This window comes from Phalaenopsis equestris, unplaced genomic scaffold (genome assembly GCF_001263595.1).
Source record: "Phalaenopsis equestris unplaced genomic scaffold, ASM126359v1 Scaffold000047, whole genome shotgun sequence".
NCBI lineage: Eukaryota > Viridiplantae > Streptophyta > Magnoliopsida > Asparagales > Orchidaceae > Phalaenopsis > Phalaenopsis equestris.
Genome location: NW_018164489.1, coordinates 27,110 through 43,756, shown reverse-complemented (window position 1 = coordinate 43,756; position 16,647 = coordinate 27,110). Strand labels below are relative to the sequence as shown.

Sequence of the window (16,647 nt, the reverse complement as noted above, 5' to 3'; positions counted from 1 at the left end):
ATTGAAATTTTGATGTTAGAAATGTAAATACATATGAATTAGCTCAATTAAGTGGCATGCATATAAAAATGATTAATATTTTTATCTTCGTTCCTTTAATTCTAGAATGCGGAAGACCAAACTATATGGTTTTGTATAGAAATAGCACTTCAAATAAAAAATGGGGATTTACATGCATACCACATCAAACATGATTATGATCTATCTAACACCTAAAAAAGTTCATATTTACATACCTTACACCCTAAAGAGCCAAAGCTCGACTCTTTAAAACTTATTGTTATTCGTGTCCGGCTCGTTAATATATCGAGTTCAAATAATTTATTCGATTTTTGACTCATTTGCTTAGCGAGTCGTGCACAAACTATTCACGAATAATTTGTCATTTTTATATCCCTAGCACATAGACTTAGAATGTTAAGGACATGTGAAAGATTTAAATTTAATTATTTATTTTAAAATATTAATTTGAGTAAATTTTAATATAATTTATTTTATTTTTTTTAGTTAGTAATTTTGACTGATTACAATCTCTATAGCCTTGTAGCCAATTAAATTACTTAAATGTGAATACATATATATATATATATATATATATATATATATATATATATATATATATATATATATATATACATACATACATACATATATATATATATACATACATACATACATATATATATATATACATACATACATACATATATATATATATACATACATACATACATATATATATATATACATACATATATATATATATATGATATTTAATTATTTCGAGCTATTTGTTTCGCCTAAGAAAATTATCAATGTCTAAATCATTTATTTATGGAGCCTAAAAAAACTATTTTTTTTGTATTCAATAGATTTAATGAAATAATTTAAACAAGAGCTTGACAGCCCTAACTCCGTCCAATCCTCCTTCCTTGTTGAAGTCGTCGTCCGTCACGAAATAAGTCTCGCCCAACTCGTGTCCCGTGGATAAATCAAGGGTTAAGAAGCCTGTGGTGTCTCAGAATCCCTCAAGGAGCAGGTAGATTGCACAACTGTATACGTTCCACCTCGCAAACACTATCTTGCGTGAGGGTTCACTTTCCCGAGCACCTTGGAAGAAGCCACTTCTAGAACCTCCTTTCCTTTCTTTAGTGAAACAATTGGTGTAATAACGGTGAATCCAATGACAAAAGCAGAAACAATCTTGGGAGCGATCCCTACGCTCCTAGTGGCGGACTTTTCAGCAATTGTAGTATTATTTTCAATCAACACCCTCTGAAGAGGGTGAAATTCCTTAGCAGACTTCAAGTTAAACTCCACCACAGGCTCGACAGACTTGTCTGCTTCAGATTTTATTACGGCAACAGCGACATTCCCGAACTGGCTTCAATATTGTCGAATCCTTGTCCAAACTTAATGACCGCCAAGTCAGACAGCTCACTTTTGCTAACAAACTCCATTCCGTTGGCGAAAGAAAAGATCAACTTTAGTGAAAACATTGTCTCTGTCATTTGAAAATTTTTCATGTCAGTAACGTTCAAGACCTTGTAGTTTTAGCGGCAATACTCAAGTTAACGCACCTGTCTTATGAACTGGGCATCCTTTAAAATTTATTCATGTGAATTTTGTCACAAATTTTTTGATTTGTTTCGCTTTGAAATTTTGATGAAATTTCGTTTTGTTTCGAGTTTAAAAGGAGATTGTGAGAGTGAAATTTTGGTGTTAACTTGTTCACAACAAGCTAAGATCAAAGAGGGATGAAGCATAGGACCCGGTTTAAGAATTGGAGGGTGTCGGCCTCGCATCGGATTCGTTTCGATATACCACTTCTAATCTACCACATCTATTGGGAGTCCATCTCACTAAACCCTAGGGATTCCTGAACCCTTTTGCTTAAGGATGGTTAAACAAACAATCCTAGAATCCAAGAAGAGTTGACTATACTTGCTTAAGAAAGAAATAAGCACGGTATGTCAACAGAAGAACAGCAGTCTAGCCCACGAGGGACATGACCACACTACCGATGCATGAAAAGAAAACCACTTAATCAAAAGATGGAGAGGGGAACTAGACCCTGGCGGAGTCGCCAGAATTTGTCGGCCGTTATTTTTGGAAAGGAATGATTTTTGTAAATATGAAAATAGTTTTAATATAAATATGTGATTCTCATTCTATTTTCAAAATTAAAATATTGCTTTCAAAAATAAAAAAAATCACATTAAAAAATCACATTTAAAAAAATAAAAAATAAAGAGGAGCAAAAAAAAGAATAAGAATAAGAAAGGAAAAAAAAGGGTTTCATAAGAAGAAGCTTGAGGTGAGCATAAAATCAAAAATTGGTGTCTGAATTCTCCCCTGATTAATAAAACTTGAAGAACCCTTTTAGAAAAATTCTTTGGATATTATATTCAAGAAAAAGTTAAGTGATCTCGCGTCTTTTGGTCGGCTATTAATTAACTCAGAAATATCTTCGGTAAATGAAAAATTTTTTAATCACATGATCAAAATTTCTAAGATCTGCTAATCCTCAGCAAAAACCTTTCAGGGATATTCAATGCACTCTTACCTTTGGGTTAGGAACTCTCAAGTAGAAGGCCCAACTCATTCATTCTCAAATTCTTTCTTGAGCTGTGGCTTGAGCTGTGGTTTCCCGGCTTGGAACCCTACTCAAGCTCAATGACATATTCAGTTCAATCTTTGGCCTATTTTAAGCAAGTCTACTTAAACGATTCTTTGGTTTGTTGATCTATTCAGTCAAAACCAATACGTGCAGTGTGCTTGATTAATACACCACACCTATTGGGGGTCCATTTATTGACCTCATTTTGAGATCGTTTCTCCTTTCATAGATCCTAGGATCTAGCTTTAAGGTTTCCTATTAACTATCTTAGAAGACTAGAGCTGGGACTCATCCCTTTTTTAGAAATTCGACGTTTAGCGAGAGGTCTGGAGGAAGAGATAGTAACCAACGCTGATGAAATATTCTCTTTTAGAGAGAGGGTCTTCAAAACGTCGAACTGCTGAGACATTGTTAAACAAGCAATCCAGGTAATGCTTTTGCTTGTATTTTTTTTAAAAGGAATTTATGTACATACCAGCCAATTTTTATATGTTTACATATCTAACACCTAAATCTTACTTATTTTTTTATTCACATTTTTACCATTGAAATTTTTCTTATCATATGAAGGATATTACCATTTAGACTTTTAAAAGTAAAATACACCTTCTCATGCACATGCATTTAGAAATTGAAGTATAGTTGTTAGATTTGTAAATTCATTGGAAGTATGTATGCAAATCTTTCTTTTTGAATCAATCTGATTTCATTTTTTCCTCATTCAAATCCTATTGCCTATTTCGGTCGATCATATTCATTGTTTTCAATCACCATTCATATTAAAGAGGCAACTCCAGAGGGTGAAGAGCTTATTAAATGTGGGAAGTTAAATCTTGTGGACCTTGCTGGCTCTGAAAATATTTCTCGATCGGGCGCTAGGGATGTAAGACTAACTATCATAACTACTTCTTGGCATGCTTGGCATTTTTTGTTCTATTTGTCTAAATTGTCTTGTATTTTTTATTTGGGAAAGGTACTTACATAGCACACAGTTTTTATGTATTTACATACTTCACACCTAAAATTTCATATTTACATTCACAATACTTTGGCACTTCAAACATATGCGTGAAAAGGTGTTTTTCAATTTTAAAAAGTGGTAATTGTGCTACTTTTTTATGTGATATCAATGATTTGAGTGCTACAGTGTAAATATGAAACTTTAGCTGTGAGACATGCATTGAATATCTCTGAGAAGCTGAATTTCTCTAACTGTTTGATAATTTGTCTCAGAGAATGCTTTGGCCCATCAAGCCTGTGTTTTGAGGGCTGACTTAGAGAAATCTATACAGGACAATGCCTTACTATTTTCTAAAATAGGTATTACTTAACGTTGAATGACTCTAGGTGCTTCATCATTTTTCTTTCTGATAGCATCATGCAGCCAACTCCACTTAATGGGATAAAAGCTTGTTGCTGTTGTATAGCATCGCTTGCAATGCTTAATTCTTACAAGATTTACATACATACCACTCAGCTCTTATGTATTTACATATCTATCACCTAAGCTTCATTTTGTAAATACATACCCACCTTGCCAATGCATGAATAGGTGAATTTCATTTTTCAAAGTTCGAAATGGTGGTAATTTTGATGTGGAAAGAAAAACTTGGTGGTATAAATGTAAAAAGCAAAGTTTGGGTGTTAAATATGTAAATGCATAGGAATTTAGTGTTATGTATGTAAATGCCCCTAATTTCTTTCTATGCGCTTGTGGTACAGCTAGAAAAGACCAACTAAATTCTGCAAATAGGTCATTGGTTGACAAATTTCAAGCTGATTTGGCAAAGAGAATCAGTACTATTTGTAGCCTTCTTGTTTCATCCATTAAAAGACAGAATAAACACCTACAGTCAGTTGAGAATCTTAGCAAGTCATGTCTAGATTTTCATGATAAGGTAAATGAAGAAAATTGCTTCGCTGGTTTGTGATTTTTATTTTGGAAAATTTACATACATACAACATAATCCCTTTGTATTTACATACCTAACACCTTTAGTTTGATATTTACACTTATAACACTTTTGTGTTATGAAACTATGCATTAATAGGTGTACTTCATGTGATATTAAATATTAGAGTGTTGTGTACGTAAATATGAAAGTTTTGGTGTTAGGTATGTAAATACATAAGAATTGTGGTATTTATGTAAATGTCCCTTTTTTTATTTTTCAGCACGAATTGATAAAATATTGATTTGTGCAAGCTGTATTGAACTCAGGCTTTAATACAGGCTCTAATTGAGTTGGAAAAGAAGGTTTCTGCATCAAGGTTGATGTACGCGTCTCACACAGAAGGAATACAGAATACAATTCGCTTGCACAAAGCAACAAATAATGCAAGCTTGGAGGAGTTGTCAAATATGGCTTCTGAAAATAGCTGTTCTCTTGATCGCGTGAGTATATCATTTTGCAGTCATTTAGGGGCCGTTTTGGATCAGTTTTGTTTTTTTTTTAATATTTTATACTTTTATTGTTTTATTTATATTTTGATTTAAATAGAGACATGTGTTGCTATTTGATTAAAGGATTGTTGTCTTTAAAACACATTGAACGGTTTTTAAAAATATGTTTATTTGTTTTCAGAAAGACAATTAAAACATATAAAAACACTAGATAAATATTTATAAAACAAAAAAAATGAAAATAAAACACAAATTAAAATTGATCCCAAACAAGCCCTTAAAAATTAAAATTTTGCCATCTACTCAGTATTTATGTTTACCTGTTTTATGTACTCTCTCTCTCTCTCTCTCTCTCTCTTTCTTTTTGAGGTTACTCTCTCTCTCTCTCTCTCTCTCTCTCTCTTTTTGAGGTTAAAGCTACTTGCTCTTGGTGGAGCCGATGCAAACTTGATTTTCACTGATCTACAAGGCACTTTGTCTAATCTCAGAGGAGAACTTGCACAGTTTACAAGGGAGCTTCGTGAGGTCTGCTAGCTCATTGCATCTTTCATTTCAGTTTATATTATTTAGGATGTTTACTTTGCATATTAAAAACTGGAGATGGACATGTAATTTTGTACATAAAACTGTTTATCTGTCCTTCCAGCTTTGTTTTTGAAGTTCTCGATGAACTAAGAGAAAAATCTAATAAGCTTCAATGCCATTCAATTCGGGTTCATGATGTTCAACCCAGAGCATCACTGAATTCCAGAAGGCCTATGAGGTACATTCTTTCAATCATTTAAGCCCCTCTTCTTAATACAGATAAGAGTAAAGTGCCAAAATTATCCCATGATCGGTTTATATGAGGTCATTTTAGTCTCAGAGTTTATAAAAGTACCATATTAATTCCTAGAATTTTTAATATTTGGCTAAAATAGTTCTCATGGAGCTGCAATTTAAAGAATTTAGAAACCAATTTTACACTTCTATAGACTCTGGAACTAAAATGACCTCACTCAGGGGACTATTTTGGCACTTTAACTCATTCAGATAACACTAACATTTCAATACATTCAAGCAGGAGCAGATAAGATCCGATGCAGAGAAGCTTATAACTCAAGTCACAACCTTAATTTCCACTCAAATGAGTCGACAGAAAGCACTGGTGTCAACTCATTTTACATAGTTAGACTCACCTAACTCGTCCGAAAATCGGTAAACTAAATTATCTCCGCAACCTACAGTTTGATGCGAAGCTCAATGGTCTGAGAGATGCTGCTTTGGAAAACAAAACTTTTCTCGACAAGCACACATCGTCGATGGCCGTCGTAACGAGCGACGCGAAGCGAAAATGGGAGGAATTTTACGTGCAGATGCAGAATGATTCGAGGGATGGGTCCGACTTCTCTAGTGTGAAGCACTGTAGATTGGAAGCCATTCTTCAACAATGGTGAACTTCTCGACTCGTTCTCCTCTCCAGCTTGTCCCTATACTCGTGCCTTCTTCCCAATGACCTTTTTTTTCTTGATTTTTACAGTGTTAATACTGCTGATACTGCATCCCAACAATGGGAGAAGGTCCATGAATCTGCCGGCGAAATGAGCGCCAAGCATGTTAAAGACATGGAGGCTCTTGTTAGGTAATATATTCATCATTTTTAATTTTACTTCTTTACACTATTGAACCGCCACTGGATCCTTCCATAGGAACACTATGGAGAGCAATGACCAACATGATACTGAAATTGATGCCTTGCATTTGTTAGTGGATGAAGATGCTAAGAAGCATAGCATGGAAATCATTAATCACTTCGATGGTATGTTGTTTATGGCAAGTATTCGTGTTAGGATTTGTGAATTAGTTGATGTTATAATCTAGCAGCGTTATAGTATTTGTGGGTGCTTAAATGAGTTGAGTTTAAGCGAGCTCGAATGTTGGTAGTAGTGGTGTTTTTATTTGGTCAAAAACTGAAAAGTTAAATTGGGCAAAATAAAGTTGGTTTTTTTATTTTTTAAATCTCAATGTTTGGTTTTTGTTTATTGGTTATTGGTTATATTTTAATTTTCAAACATTGAAAATTAAATGAAGGATTCATAAGATTAAATTAATATTATACATATAAGATATATAATTCTTGATTTTTATTCATAGCCGAATTCTCTCTAACAACTAATTTTTTGTTTTTTCATAATTGAACTATTTGAATCGAATTAACTTTCAGAATGCTCAGTTCAACTTTCTAAAAAATTTGAACGATTCGGTTTTTTTATTTATTTGGGATTTAAGTTGCAATTCGTTTGACCAATTATAATACTGATCATTCAAATTGATTGAATGCTCACTTCTAATTCTTCATCTTCGTTTTTTAAGCAAATGAGCTGAATTTTTTTTATATTCAACCAGTTAGCTTATTGAGTTGAATACAGGTTGCTCACAAATTAAAAATTCTTCTTGAAAGTCATATATAAATTATAGAATACATATTATCATACATGAGCATAATTGTATGAGTATATAAAATTTAAACATATATTTATTTGTACGTTGTTAGCAATTATATTTGGAAATAATTTATTGTTGAAATAATTTATTCCTGTGATAAGCTATGAGGAATAAACTATTTCTTTGTTTCCTTGGATTAGGAGTTTTTTTTTTTTTTTTTTAGATTTTTTTTACTATTCCTGTGATAAGCTATGAGGAATAAACTATTTCTTTGGATTAGGAGTTTTTTTTTTTTTTTAGATTTTTTTTATCTTATGTTATTTCCTCTATCTCCAAATAATTAATATGAATTTGATTAATTGGAGATTTATGAGATATCTTTTCTTTCATGTTATTTTCTTGTATTGATTTCCCATTATATGATTCATATAAGGGTTATTTATACCCGTTTTTATATCAATAAAAATATTTTGTTTTATTCCGCATTATTCTGAATTTCAACCTCATATTAGAGCCTAATTTCATACCGTGACCACCAGTCATCCTTCCATAACCAATTGCGACTCAGTTCAAGAAGGGAGGGGCACTCGGCTTAGTATTTGAAAGAATGATTTTTTTTTCTTTTCTCCCAGCGGGGCCTCCAACAGTTTTTCCTAGCAACCTTCCCCTCTGATTGTTTTTTCCCGGCCATTGGCCTGTTCTGCATCCGCGCAACCCTTCCTGATTTCCCGCAGTTAATTTCTTTCATCTTAGTTCTTGCAATAAATTTCTACCACACCTGACCTAGATCTGTCGCCAACCAATTTTTTGAAATTTCTCAGCCAATTTCGTGGAATTTCCTTGAAGGTTCTGCCGCTGTTTCTTATCGCAGTAAATTTCTAGGTTTTTTTTGTTGCTCCAAGGATTTCTTCAGTCTGCTACTTCCCTTTCTAGGCTTTGTCGCTGCTCCAAGGATTTCTTCAATTCGCTGCATCGCTTTCTAGGTTTTGTCGCTACCCCTTACCGCAGTAAATTGTATTAGTCTGCTGCTCTAGGAAACAACCAGTTTCTGGGTTGCCGCAGCCCCTTCTCTTATCTACAATCATTAGAGGATTTTTTGGAGATGCTTTGTTCCCAAGAAAATCAAGCGAAATGGCTATTCTCATATCTTCTCTTGTTCAAGAAAATCCTTGCTTCATGCTTTAAGGATTTTGTAAAACCTTCACATCTTCTGCCAGCAACTGAGGTCATCATATAATCCACATGTTTCTGAAGGGTTTTTTCTTCTCTAGAATTGGATCAACTAAGTTCTTTCTACAAAATAGAGTTGTGCATAAGCAGAGACTTTGGATCTTGTTTAAGAGATTTCAATGCTGCAATATTGTTGTCTGATAGATGAGAACTATAAATCAATCCTGCAAAGAATATTTGTTGTTTCACTAGAGCACCCAAGAAAAGAGAACGATATAATAATCTCTGAATACATTCACTTCGGCTCTATTGATATTGTCACCTTTAAAAGCCCACTTGCAGCCTGATCCTTTCCTAAAGGATTTTTCGTCACCAGCTCTTCCTCCTCCAGTAGGAATCCTTCGATGGTGGCGTTAATGTCTTGGACCAACAGTTCATTAGCTGGCGGTGCTATGGCAGCCCTCCTATTGGTGGCGATAAACTGATGGATCGGACGAACCTACTGGCAAAGTTCCTTGACCTCCTTGAAAAAAGGAAGACACTTCCCTTGTGACTACAGAAAGATGAGTTTAGGAGTGGCAACGCCACCCAGATTCATCAATTTGTTTTGGAAGAGGAATTCTTAGAGAAATGTTTGGTCGCTTATCAGAGTGCCAACAATGTATGTTTCTCGTTGAGTTGCTGAGGAGATTGACGTAGCAATCGGAGAAGCGAGAAGCAATGGCTGACCATCTTTTGGAGAGGTCCTTTCCGCTGGTTTTTTACACCTATTTCTTGCAGCTGTCCAACTTCTCTAATTTTCTGCGGGTCCATACCGTTGGAGGTGCAGCTTTCTGTAGAGGTCCTTCCTGTTCTTTTTTGGCGCCTGTTCTCTACAACAATCTGGGTTCCTAGTATCCAGCACTCCAACTTCCCTATTTCCTCCAGTTGTCCAGATTTCAAACAGTTTGGCTTCATGGTTTTCAATAGTCCGGCTTCCCTGATTTCCAACAGTCTGGCTTCATTAATTTTCTATAGGTCCTCCTCCGGAGTTATTTCTGCAGCTGACCCTCATCCGGTGTTTTTTCCTGTAATAAGGCCTACCTCCCGAGTCATTTCCTTTTTCCTAAGAGTCGCACCTTTTAATTTTTTCTATATGTTGTCTAATTTTCTGCAAACTCTCCTGCAACATTACTTGTATGAGTCTTCTACCTAACTACAAACAATGTAGGTAACTGTAGTCAAATACAACAACAATCAACGGGAAATCGGTTTTTCCTGCAACAAGCACTGTAAACTCCACTGTATTGTTATCTGTAGGAGTTTTCCGTCTACCTACAGACATTGCAGGAACTGTAGTCAAAGACAATAGCAGTACGAGATGAAGACTTTAGGTTCTACCTCACAGTTTCTTTCTCGTCCATTGTTTGATATTTCAAAATCCAAGTTGAACATAATTTTCAACCTTGTTTCAAATTGGGGAGAAATAATTTATTCTTGTGGGAAGTTATGAGTAATAATTTATTTTTTAAAATCAAGAGTCATTTCTTTTCCTATTTTATATTTATTTTTTTGGATTAAGAGTTATTTTCTTTCCTATTTTATGTTATTTTCTTTATCTCTAAATAATTAATATGAATTGATTAATTGAGGATTTGGGAGTTATATATTTTCTTTCATGCTATTTTGTTTTATTTTCTTTTCCATTCTAGTATTCATGTAAGTATTATTTATACCCATTTTCATATCAATAAAAATATTTAGCTTCATTTCGCATTATTCTGAATTTCAACGTACGCATATTTCTACTTTTTCTTTGTAAGCAAATGTAAACATAATTTACCTATTATTGAGCCCAACACGATTTAACACAAAACCCTACATTTATGTGTTTCAGCCATGTTGGAATATGAGAGAGAATCAGTAGCAGGGGTAATGGAAGCAGTGGAAGCCCACTCTTCATGCCTGGAAGAGCTTAGCAAAGATCATAATAGCATGGCTTCCAGCATCGACTCCTGCACTAGAACTACTTTTGAGCACGACTCCATGGTATGCTAAATCATTAAAAAAATTGGATTATTTACATGCATGCGACTCAATTCTTATGTATTTACATTAGATATGTAAATACATAAGAATTGGGTCGCCATATAATTTGAATGAATTTGACTGTAATGTTTTATTAACCGAAACGCAGGATTATGAGCCTAGTGGGGAGACTCCATTGAGGTCCGAACCAGACTTGCCGAGCAAAGGGACGATCAAATCGCTTCGAACAATGCCGATGGACGCTCTCCTGGAGGAACTCAAGGAGAATAACCCATATGAATCCACAAAGGAGCCCAAACCTTCTCTCATACCCCGCTCTCCCCTCATCTAGTTGAACTAGGGAAGGTATTCATGTTCGCCTTTTCATGCATATATAATGGTGTTTTTTGTTATATTTTTTTATGATGAATTCTGAATTTTGGGAGTTTACTCATCTCCCTTAATTACACAGCGATGTGGAATGTTGATTAGTTGAGTTTGAGCATGATTTGTTGTGAGCTGGTGGTGTAAGTTTGTCATAAATGATTTTTTAGGGTTTAGGGTTTACCTATACATCTTGTAAGCGTATATATATTGATAGTTGGTGTTAATAGCTTTGTGGATGTTTTGAGTATGATATATATCTTTGTAGGCATGTTATTAATAACTAAATTTGAAAATTCTGAGTTATTCTTATGGCTGATTATATGCATAGGAACAATTGAATTGAAGCATTTATGTGTGATGCGTGTCATGGTCGAATTATTGTCAATTGATAGAGAATCAAAAATATGGATTGTGGTTAATATGAAGTTTGATGTTTGAGTGGATTTGAAGAAGGGATGAAAGTAGGTGTTGGTTTTGTAAATATGAAATTTTGGAGTGTTATGTAATCGCTTTGTGGATTTTGTCTAAACATATTCAATTCATGATATTGAAGTTATAAAAGTTTGGTTGTTTTATAAGATTGGTTTCCAAGAGATTTAAATGTAAATTTCTTTTATATTTAAAACTTCGTAATTAAAGACACCGCAAGTAAAAGTAAAAGTAGCATTAACAGATTGGTTATGTCTTCAAGGTTAAAGATTCACACAATTTATTTTTGTATTAAATAGGTGAAGAAAAAAATTAAGCATGAGATGGGTTCTATAAAACAAATATTTAAATGAAGGTAAATAAGAAAAAATATATAATAGTAAATTATACCAATTTAGAGCGGATAAAATCTCACATTTTAGGTTACAAATATGTATGCTTGGGGCACTAGCTTTCATGCATATATATATAGGATCATTTATATACATAGCACCTAATTTCTATCTATTTATATATCTCACCTAAACTTTCTTGCATTTATACCACCCAAATCTTTCATCCCACCATTTTATCTTTTAAAAAACTACATATAATTTTGTATGCATAATTAAGGTGGAATACATATAAAGATTGAAATTTAAGTTATCCATATATCTATCAACAAAGAGAAAATTACTGCATTCATGAGTAGCATAAATGTCATCAATGGAAACAATTATCGCCACATATTGTGATACAAGTGCTACTACAAAAAAAAATCTAAGAAAATTATTTTATGTACAACAGCTTAACAAAAGCCTCTATATTAAAAAAAAAAATACAGCTAACCCAATTTATACTGCAGCCAAATTCAAACTCTACTTGACATAAATAATATAAAATCAATTAAAGTTTTAGAGCTTTAAAACACAACTATATCATACAATTGAAGCTATTAGTTTTAAGTACTAATTACATACAAAACACCCCAAGCATTGCTATTTACAAATATATCATCAATTGTTTAAAGACTCGCTCAAATATCAAAATTCATGATAAAACGCCAGCCCATATTTTCATTTTTATCTAATTCTCATTGGTTTGATTGTGGAATGCTTAAATACTTTGCATCAATAGTAAAAATTTATCGAATGATTGCAAATAGTAATGCTTAGGGTGCTGTGCATATAATTATCCCAAATTTTAAAGATGGATACAATTAATAGATAACAATATAACACTATCAAAAATTCCAGTTCATGCAAGCACCGAAGACGAACCCTTTCAAAAATCCAGTTCATGCATATTCAGAATTTTTAAATCAAATATATATCACTAGAATTAAGAAAATACATATATATATATATATAAAATAACTCTTTCAAAGATCAGGAGTTTTAATCTCCTCGGCTACAATTGGCCTTGAGGAGATTGCACTCGAATTTGAAGGCACATTAAAGGTGGATAGTCTCGCGCCATTCCTTTAAAAAAATAAATAAATAAAATATTATAGAAAAAAATATATAGAGCAAAATGATATCAGAAGTTGAACAGAAAACAACTAAAATAGTCAATAGTCTGCATGGCAACAAGGCAAGTGCTCCAATAAAACAGTCAGGAACATAAAAATATAATTAACATTTTAGAACTGAAACATTGTTTACTTGATCTTCTTCTTAGGCCTCAACTGCAAAGTTAACAAATAAGAAAACATAAAATTATTAAATAAATAAGAGAAAATTACATACATATACATATATTGTAACAACATTGATAGCGAAAAGTGCATTTGGTTACCGAAATTCATCTTTTATTAAAGCATATTATAGCTTAGTGACGTTGGGATTAGCCCTTTGATACGAAGTATTGGGGACTGGATAGAAAAATCTTAGGCATGACAGAGTCAACATGAACAAAGTAAAATCAACCTCTTTGCCGCATGTAGGCAACTTCAACTCTAAGTTCTAAAGAGTTTTGCAATTTTCAGAAAGAAAAATGAGCAATGCTCCAGAAACGTCAGCAGCAATAAATAGTTTAATATATGCCATAGTATGTACAATGCCAGATATAGTCTAATATAATTAAGCATTTTAAGGCTATTTTACTCAAATTCAATAAAAGAGTATTTACACTATCAATAATGAAAAAAAGGTGAGTGAAGATTGAAGCCTTCATAAAGAGTAACTTTTAACCAATGAAAAAGATAAAATGAGAAAGGAGATGATGGCAAGGAGAAAAAATGGAAAAGAAAATTTAGAGTAAGCCTAAGAAGGTCATTCCATATCCAGTTTGGTTAAATTTTAAAAATTAGTCGTCTCAAAATCAGCTTCAAAATAATGCCCATTGTTTCATTTAGAAACCTGCTCATTTGCTCAATATCCAAAGCTCTGACTTGGTTGGTATTCTTTCTTTTAAAACTTTCTTTAAAAATTATCTTTTGTGATCCAGCATGTCTTGATTTTGTGTAGATGGTTCATATATATATATATAAAGGCACTTTATATCTCCTTCTAGAGAGAAATTTGTGCCAACAATTGTGTTTTGATGTTTAAGATCTTCAAAAACAGTTATTGAGGGGGAAAAAAACCCCTTACAAACCTACTAAATATAGTAGATGGCCTTCGGCAAGCTAAAGCGTCGTATTTTTTCACTCCGATATTAAGATTTTGCACTAAAATCATGTAATGTTATTTGTAGGATGATTGTGCCGCCTTATACTTGGTTGTAGGGGTTATTTACAAAAGTTACTCAAGCAAGGTAAATATTACTCAAGCATTGCTTCTGCATCATATTGTTTGGAGGACAAAACACCAACATTGTTGAAATTGATTTACAAGTTGCAAGGGTTACCTGGTTGCTGTGTCCACACTTTTTCTTCCTGCAATTAATAGCCCGTGGATGCAGCCTTGCATAACACCTACAAAAATCAAAATTGAAGTTTAAAATACATGCTAATAATTTAAGGAAAAAAACAACAATAAATTGCATTTCTACCGGCCCACTTAGTGGGATAATAGGTTTTTTTTTTGTTGTTGTTGATGTTGTAACAATAAATTGCTTCTTTAATAAAAAAAACTTTAAATTATAAAGTAGAACCCAAAAAAATACAAAACCACGGTATCAAATTATAAAATCTACACCAAAAACCATTAACTTATTAAACAAGCACTACCATTATATAACAATTACCGATAGTAACAAAAAAAAAAAAACCACAATACAAAACACAGCACACAATAATACTGTAATATACACTCATTAGCTGTATCAAATTGAATAGATTTAATGGGGATTAGGATAATTCAGCATGGAAGAGAATAAATATGGCAGGTCAGAATAAATTTGCCTCAATAGTTGTGCTCATAAAGATTTTTTTCCATCACACATATAACTGATTCATCACCCCTGCTAAAATGTTTTAACATTTTAAAATACACAAACATAACATCATACTAATAAAATTTGCACCGTATCAATTATTTTAAAAAGCAGGCGCTATAATTATATGACAATAACAGGAAATAACCACAAAAACACCAGAGTCTACAGTATAGCAAACCAAAGGATATTGGAATACACATTCCTTAACTAATTCAAACTGAAACCATTCAATTAACATTTGATTCATTCAGGTTGGAGGAAAAAACACGGCAAGTCAGCATCAATATGCCTCGGTAGGTTTGTTCATGTGGATTTTTTTCATCACACATCTAATCGATTCATCATCCCAGGCAAAATCATAATATAATAGTAAAATACGTTAAAAACATTTCCATCTATATTATTACATAATATGACATCCCAAGCTCACGCAAACCAGTCTATAATAGCATTGATCGCTGAAAAGTTGAATTTGCATGGAAACTTCCTCAAAAGACAAATTATTGGTTCTATACTCTTATCAAATGATAATGCCTTCAATGTGAAATATTAATTCAACTGCAATACTTTAAATAATTTACAAGGAAAGTGGGAAGTATATGAAACAGGACATTTAAAAATTTCTCCATTTTCTTTCAAAAGCTAAAAAGCGATTGATGATTAGACAGACAATAAATGCTAACAAATGCAAGCTAAATCTCCTTTAAATATGAAGAGTAATGATCCATTTATACCAATATAAATTAGAAATTGCATCAACATCAAACCACAATGCTAAAGAAAATAAATCTTAACATATTCAACTCTTGAGAGAGTTGTTTAATTCGCTAACATTTTAAGGTTCCACTTATGGAGACCGAGATGTCAGTTCAACAACTCAATCACAGTTAGAATCCATAAAAAGAAAAGTCATCAAAAAACAAGTTAATTCTAAAAAAAAAAAAAAGATCCAGAGTTAAATAAAGAGAGACAAATGAAAGGGTTACAAAGAAATGAACCCTACTTGCGGCAGATCATCTTATCCTGGTTGTATTTCCTAGCAAGGGCCATAAGAGAGGGCTCAATAATACCACCCCTGAGCCTCAGCACCAAATGCAGAGTCGATTCTGTTAAGCAGCATGTAGTGAATAAGATTCCAAAATATAAAATAAAAAATCATAAAAATACAACATATATACAACACCTACCTTTCTGTATGTTATAATCCGCCATAGTTCGTCCATCTTCAAGCTGTTTCCCGGCAAAGATCAGCCGCTGCTGATCCGGTGGAATTCCTGCAAAATATAATAAATCTCAACCTCCACATCAAACGAATTAAAGTTTTAAGAAATAAGAAAGTAATCTATCGGATCAGAATGCCCTTAGGTTCGAAGCAGTTTTTTTTAAAATTTGACCAATGATGGAGATAGGGATTACCTTCCTTGTCCTGGATCTTCCACTTCACATTGTGGATTGTTTCGCTGCTCTCGACCTCGAGAGTGATGGTCTTCCCGGTTTTCACGAAGACCTGCATCTTCACAGCGCGACGAAACTGCAGCAAACCGATAAACCCTAAACGCTAAGCGGCGCTGAACGACGCTTATAAGGCATTTTTGTCGTGAACGGTCGCAATTGCCCCTAGGGAGATTTACAGGCCGGCCACTTAATTCTTATCTAACAACCTATAAATCAATTAACTAAACTTCATTTTTTTTATCAACAAACCACTCGAACTATATGAAAAACATAGGAATTGAGTTGATCAGTAAATAGAAATTAAAGGTTTAAACTCATCTGGCACAAAATTAAAGGCATTTGGACAAATCTCGAGATAATTTTTGAACAATAAATGTTCAAACTTCAATTA

At 33.2% G+C, this 16,647-nt stretch overlaps 2 protein-coding genes across 2 annotated transcripts; one reads left to right on the top strand and one right to left on the bottom strand.

Annotated features, from left to right (window-relative positions):
• Positions 1–3,374: 3,374 nt before the first annotated feature.
• On the top strand, positions 3,375–11,304 carry LOC110019101 (kinesin-like protein KIN-5C; the record flags this gene model as incomplete). The annotated part of the gene is given in 13 exon segments (XM_020716669.1): positions 3,375–3,503; positions 3,856–3,940; positions 4,343–4,518; positions 4,854–5,015; positions 5,442–5,544; positions 5,595–5,750; positions 5,753–5,787; positions 6,088–6,171; positions 6,251–6,456; positions 6,544–6,645; positions 6,713–6,822; positions 10,495–10,646; positions 10,795–11,304. Coding segments are annotated over 13 exon segments (1,683 nt in total), but the record flags the coding sequence as incomplete, so codon positions are not given.
• A 1,655-nt stretch (positions 11,305–12,959) lies between these two features.
• On the bottom strand, positions 12,960–16,389 carry LOC110019096 (ubiquitin-60S ribosomal protein L40-like). The gene is made up of 5 exons (XM_020716665.1): positions 16,218–16,389; positions 15,989–16,075; positions 15,805–15,907; positions 14,271–14,337; positions 12,960–13,107 (listed from the first exon to the last, which is right to left on the bottom strand). Exons 1-5 carry the CDS (start codon positions 16,312–16,314, stop codon positions 13,081–13,083), a joined length of 381 nt encoding a protein of 126 aa, XP_020572324.1. The 5' UTR covers positions 16,315–16,389; the 3' UTR covers positions 12,960–13,080.
• Positions 16,390–16,647: the final 258 nt, after the last annotated feature.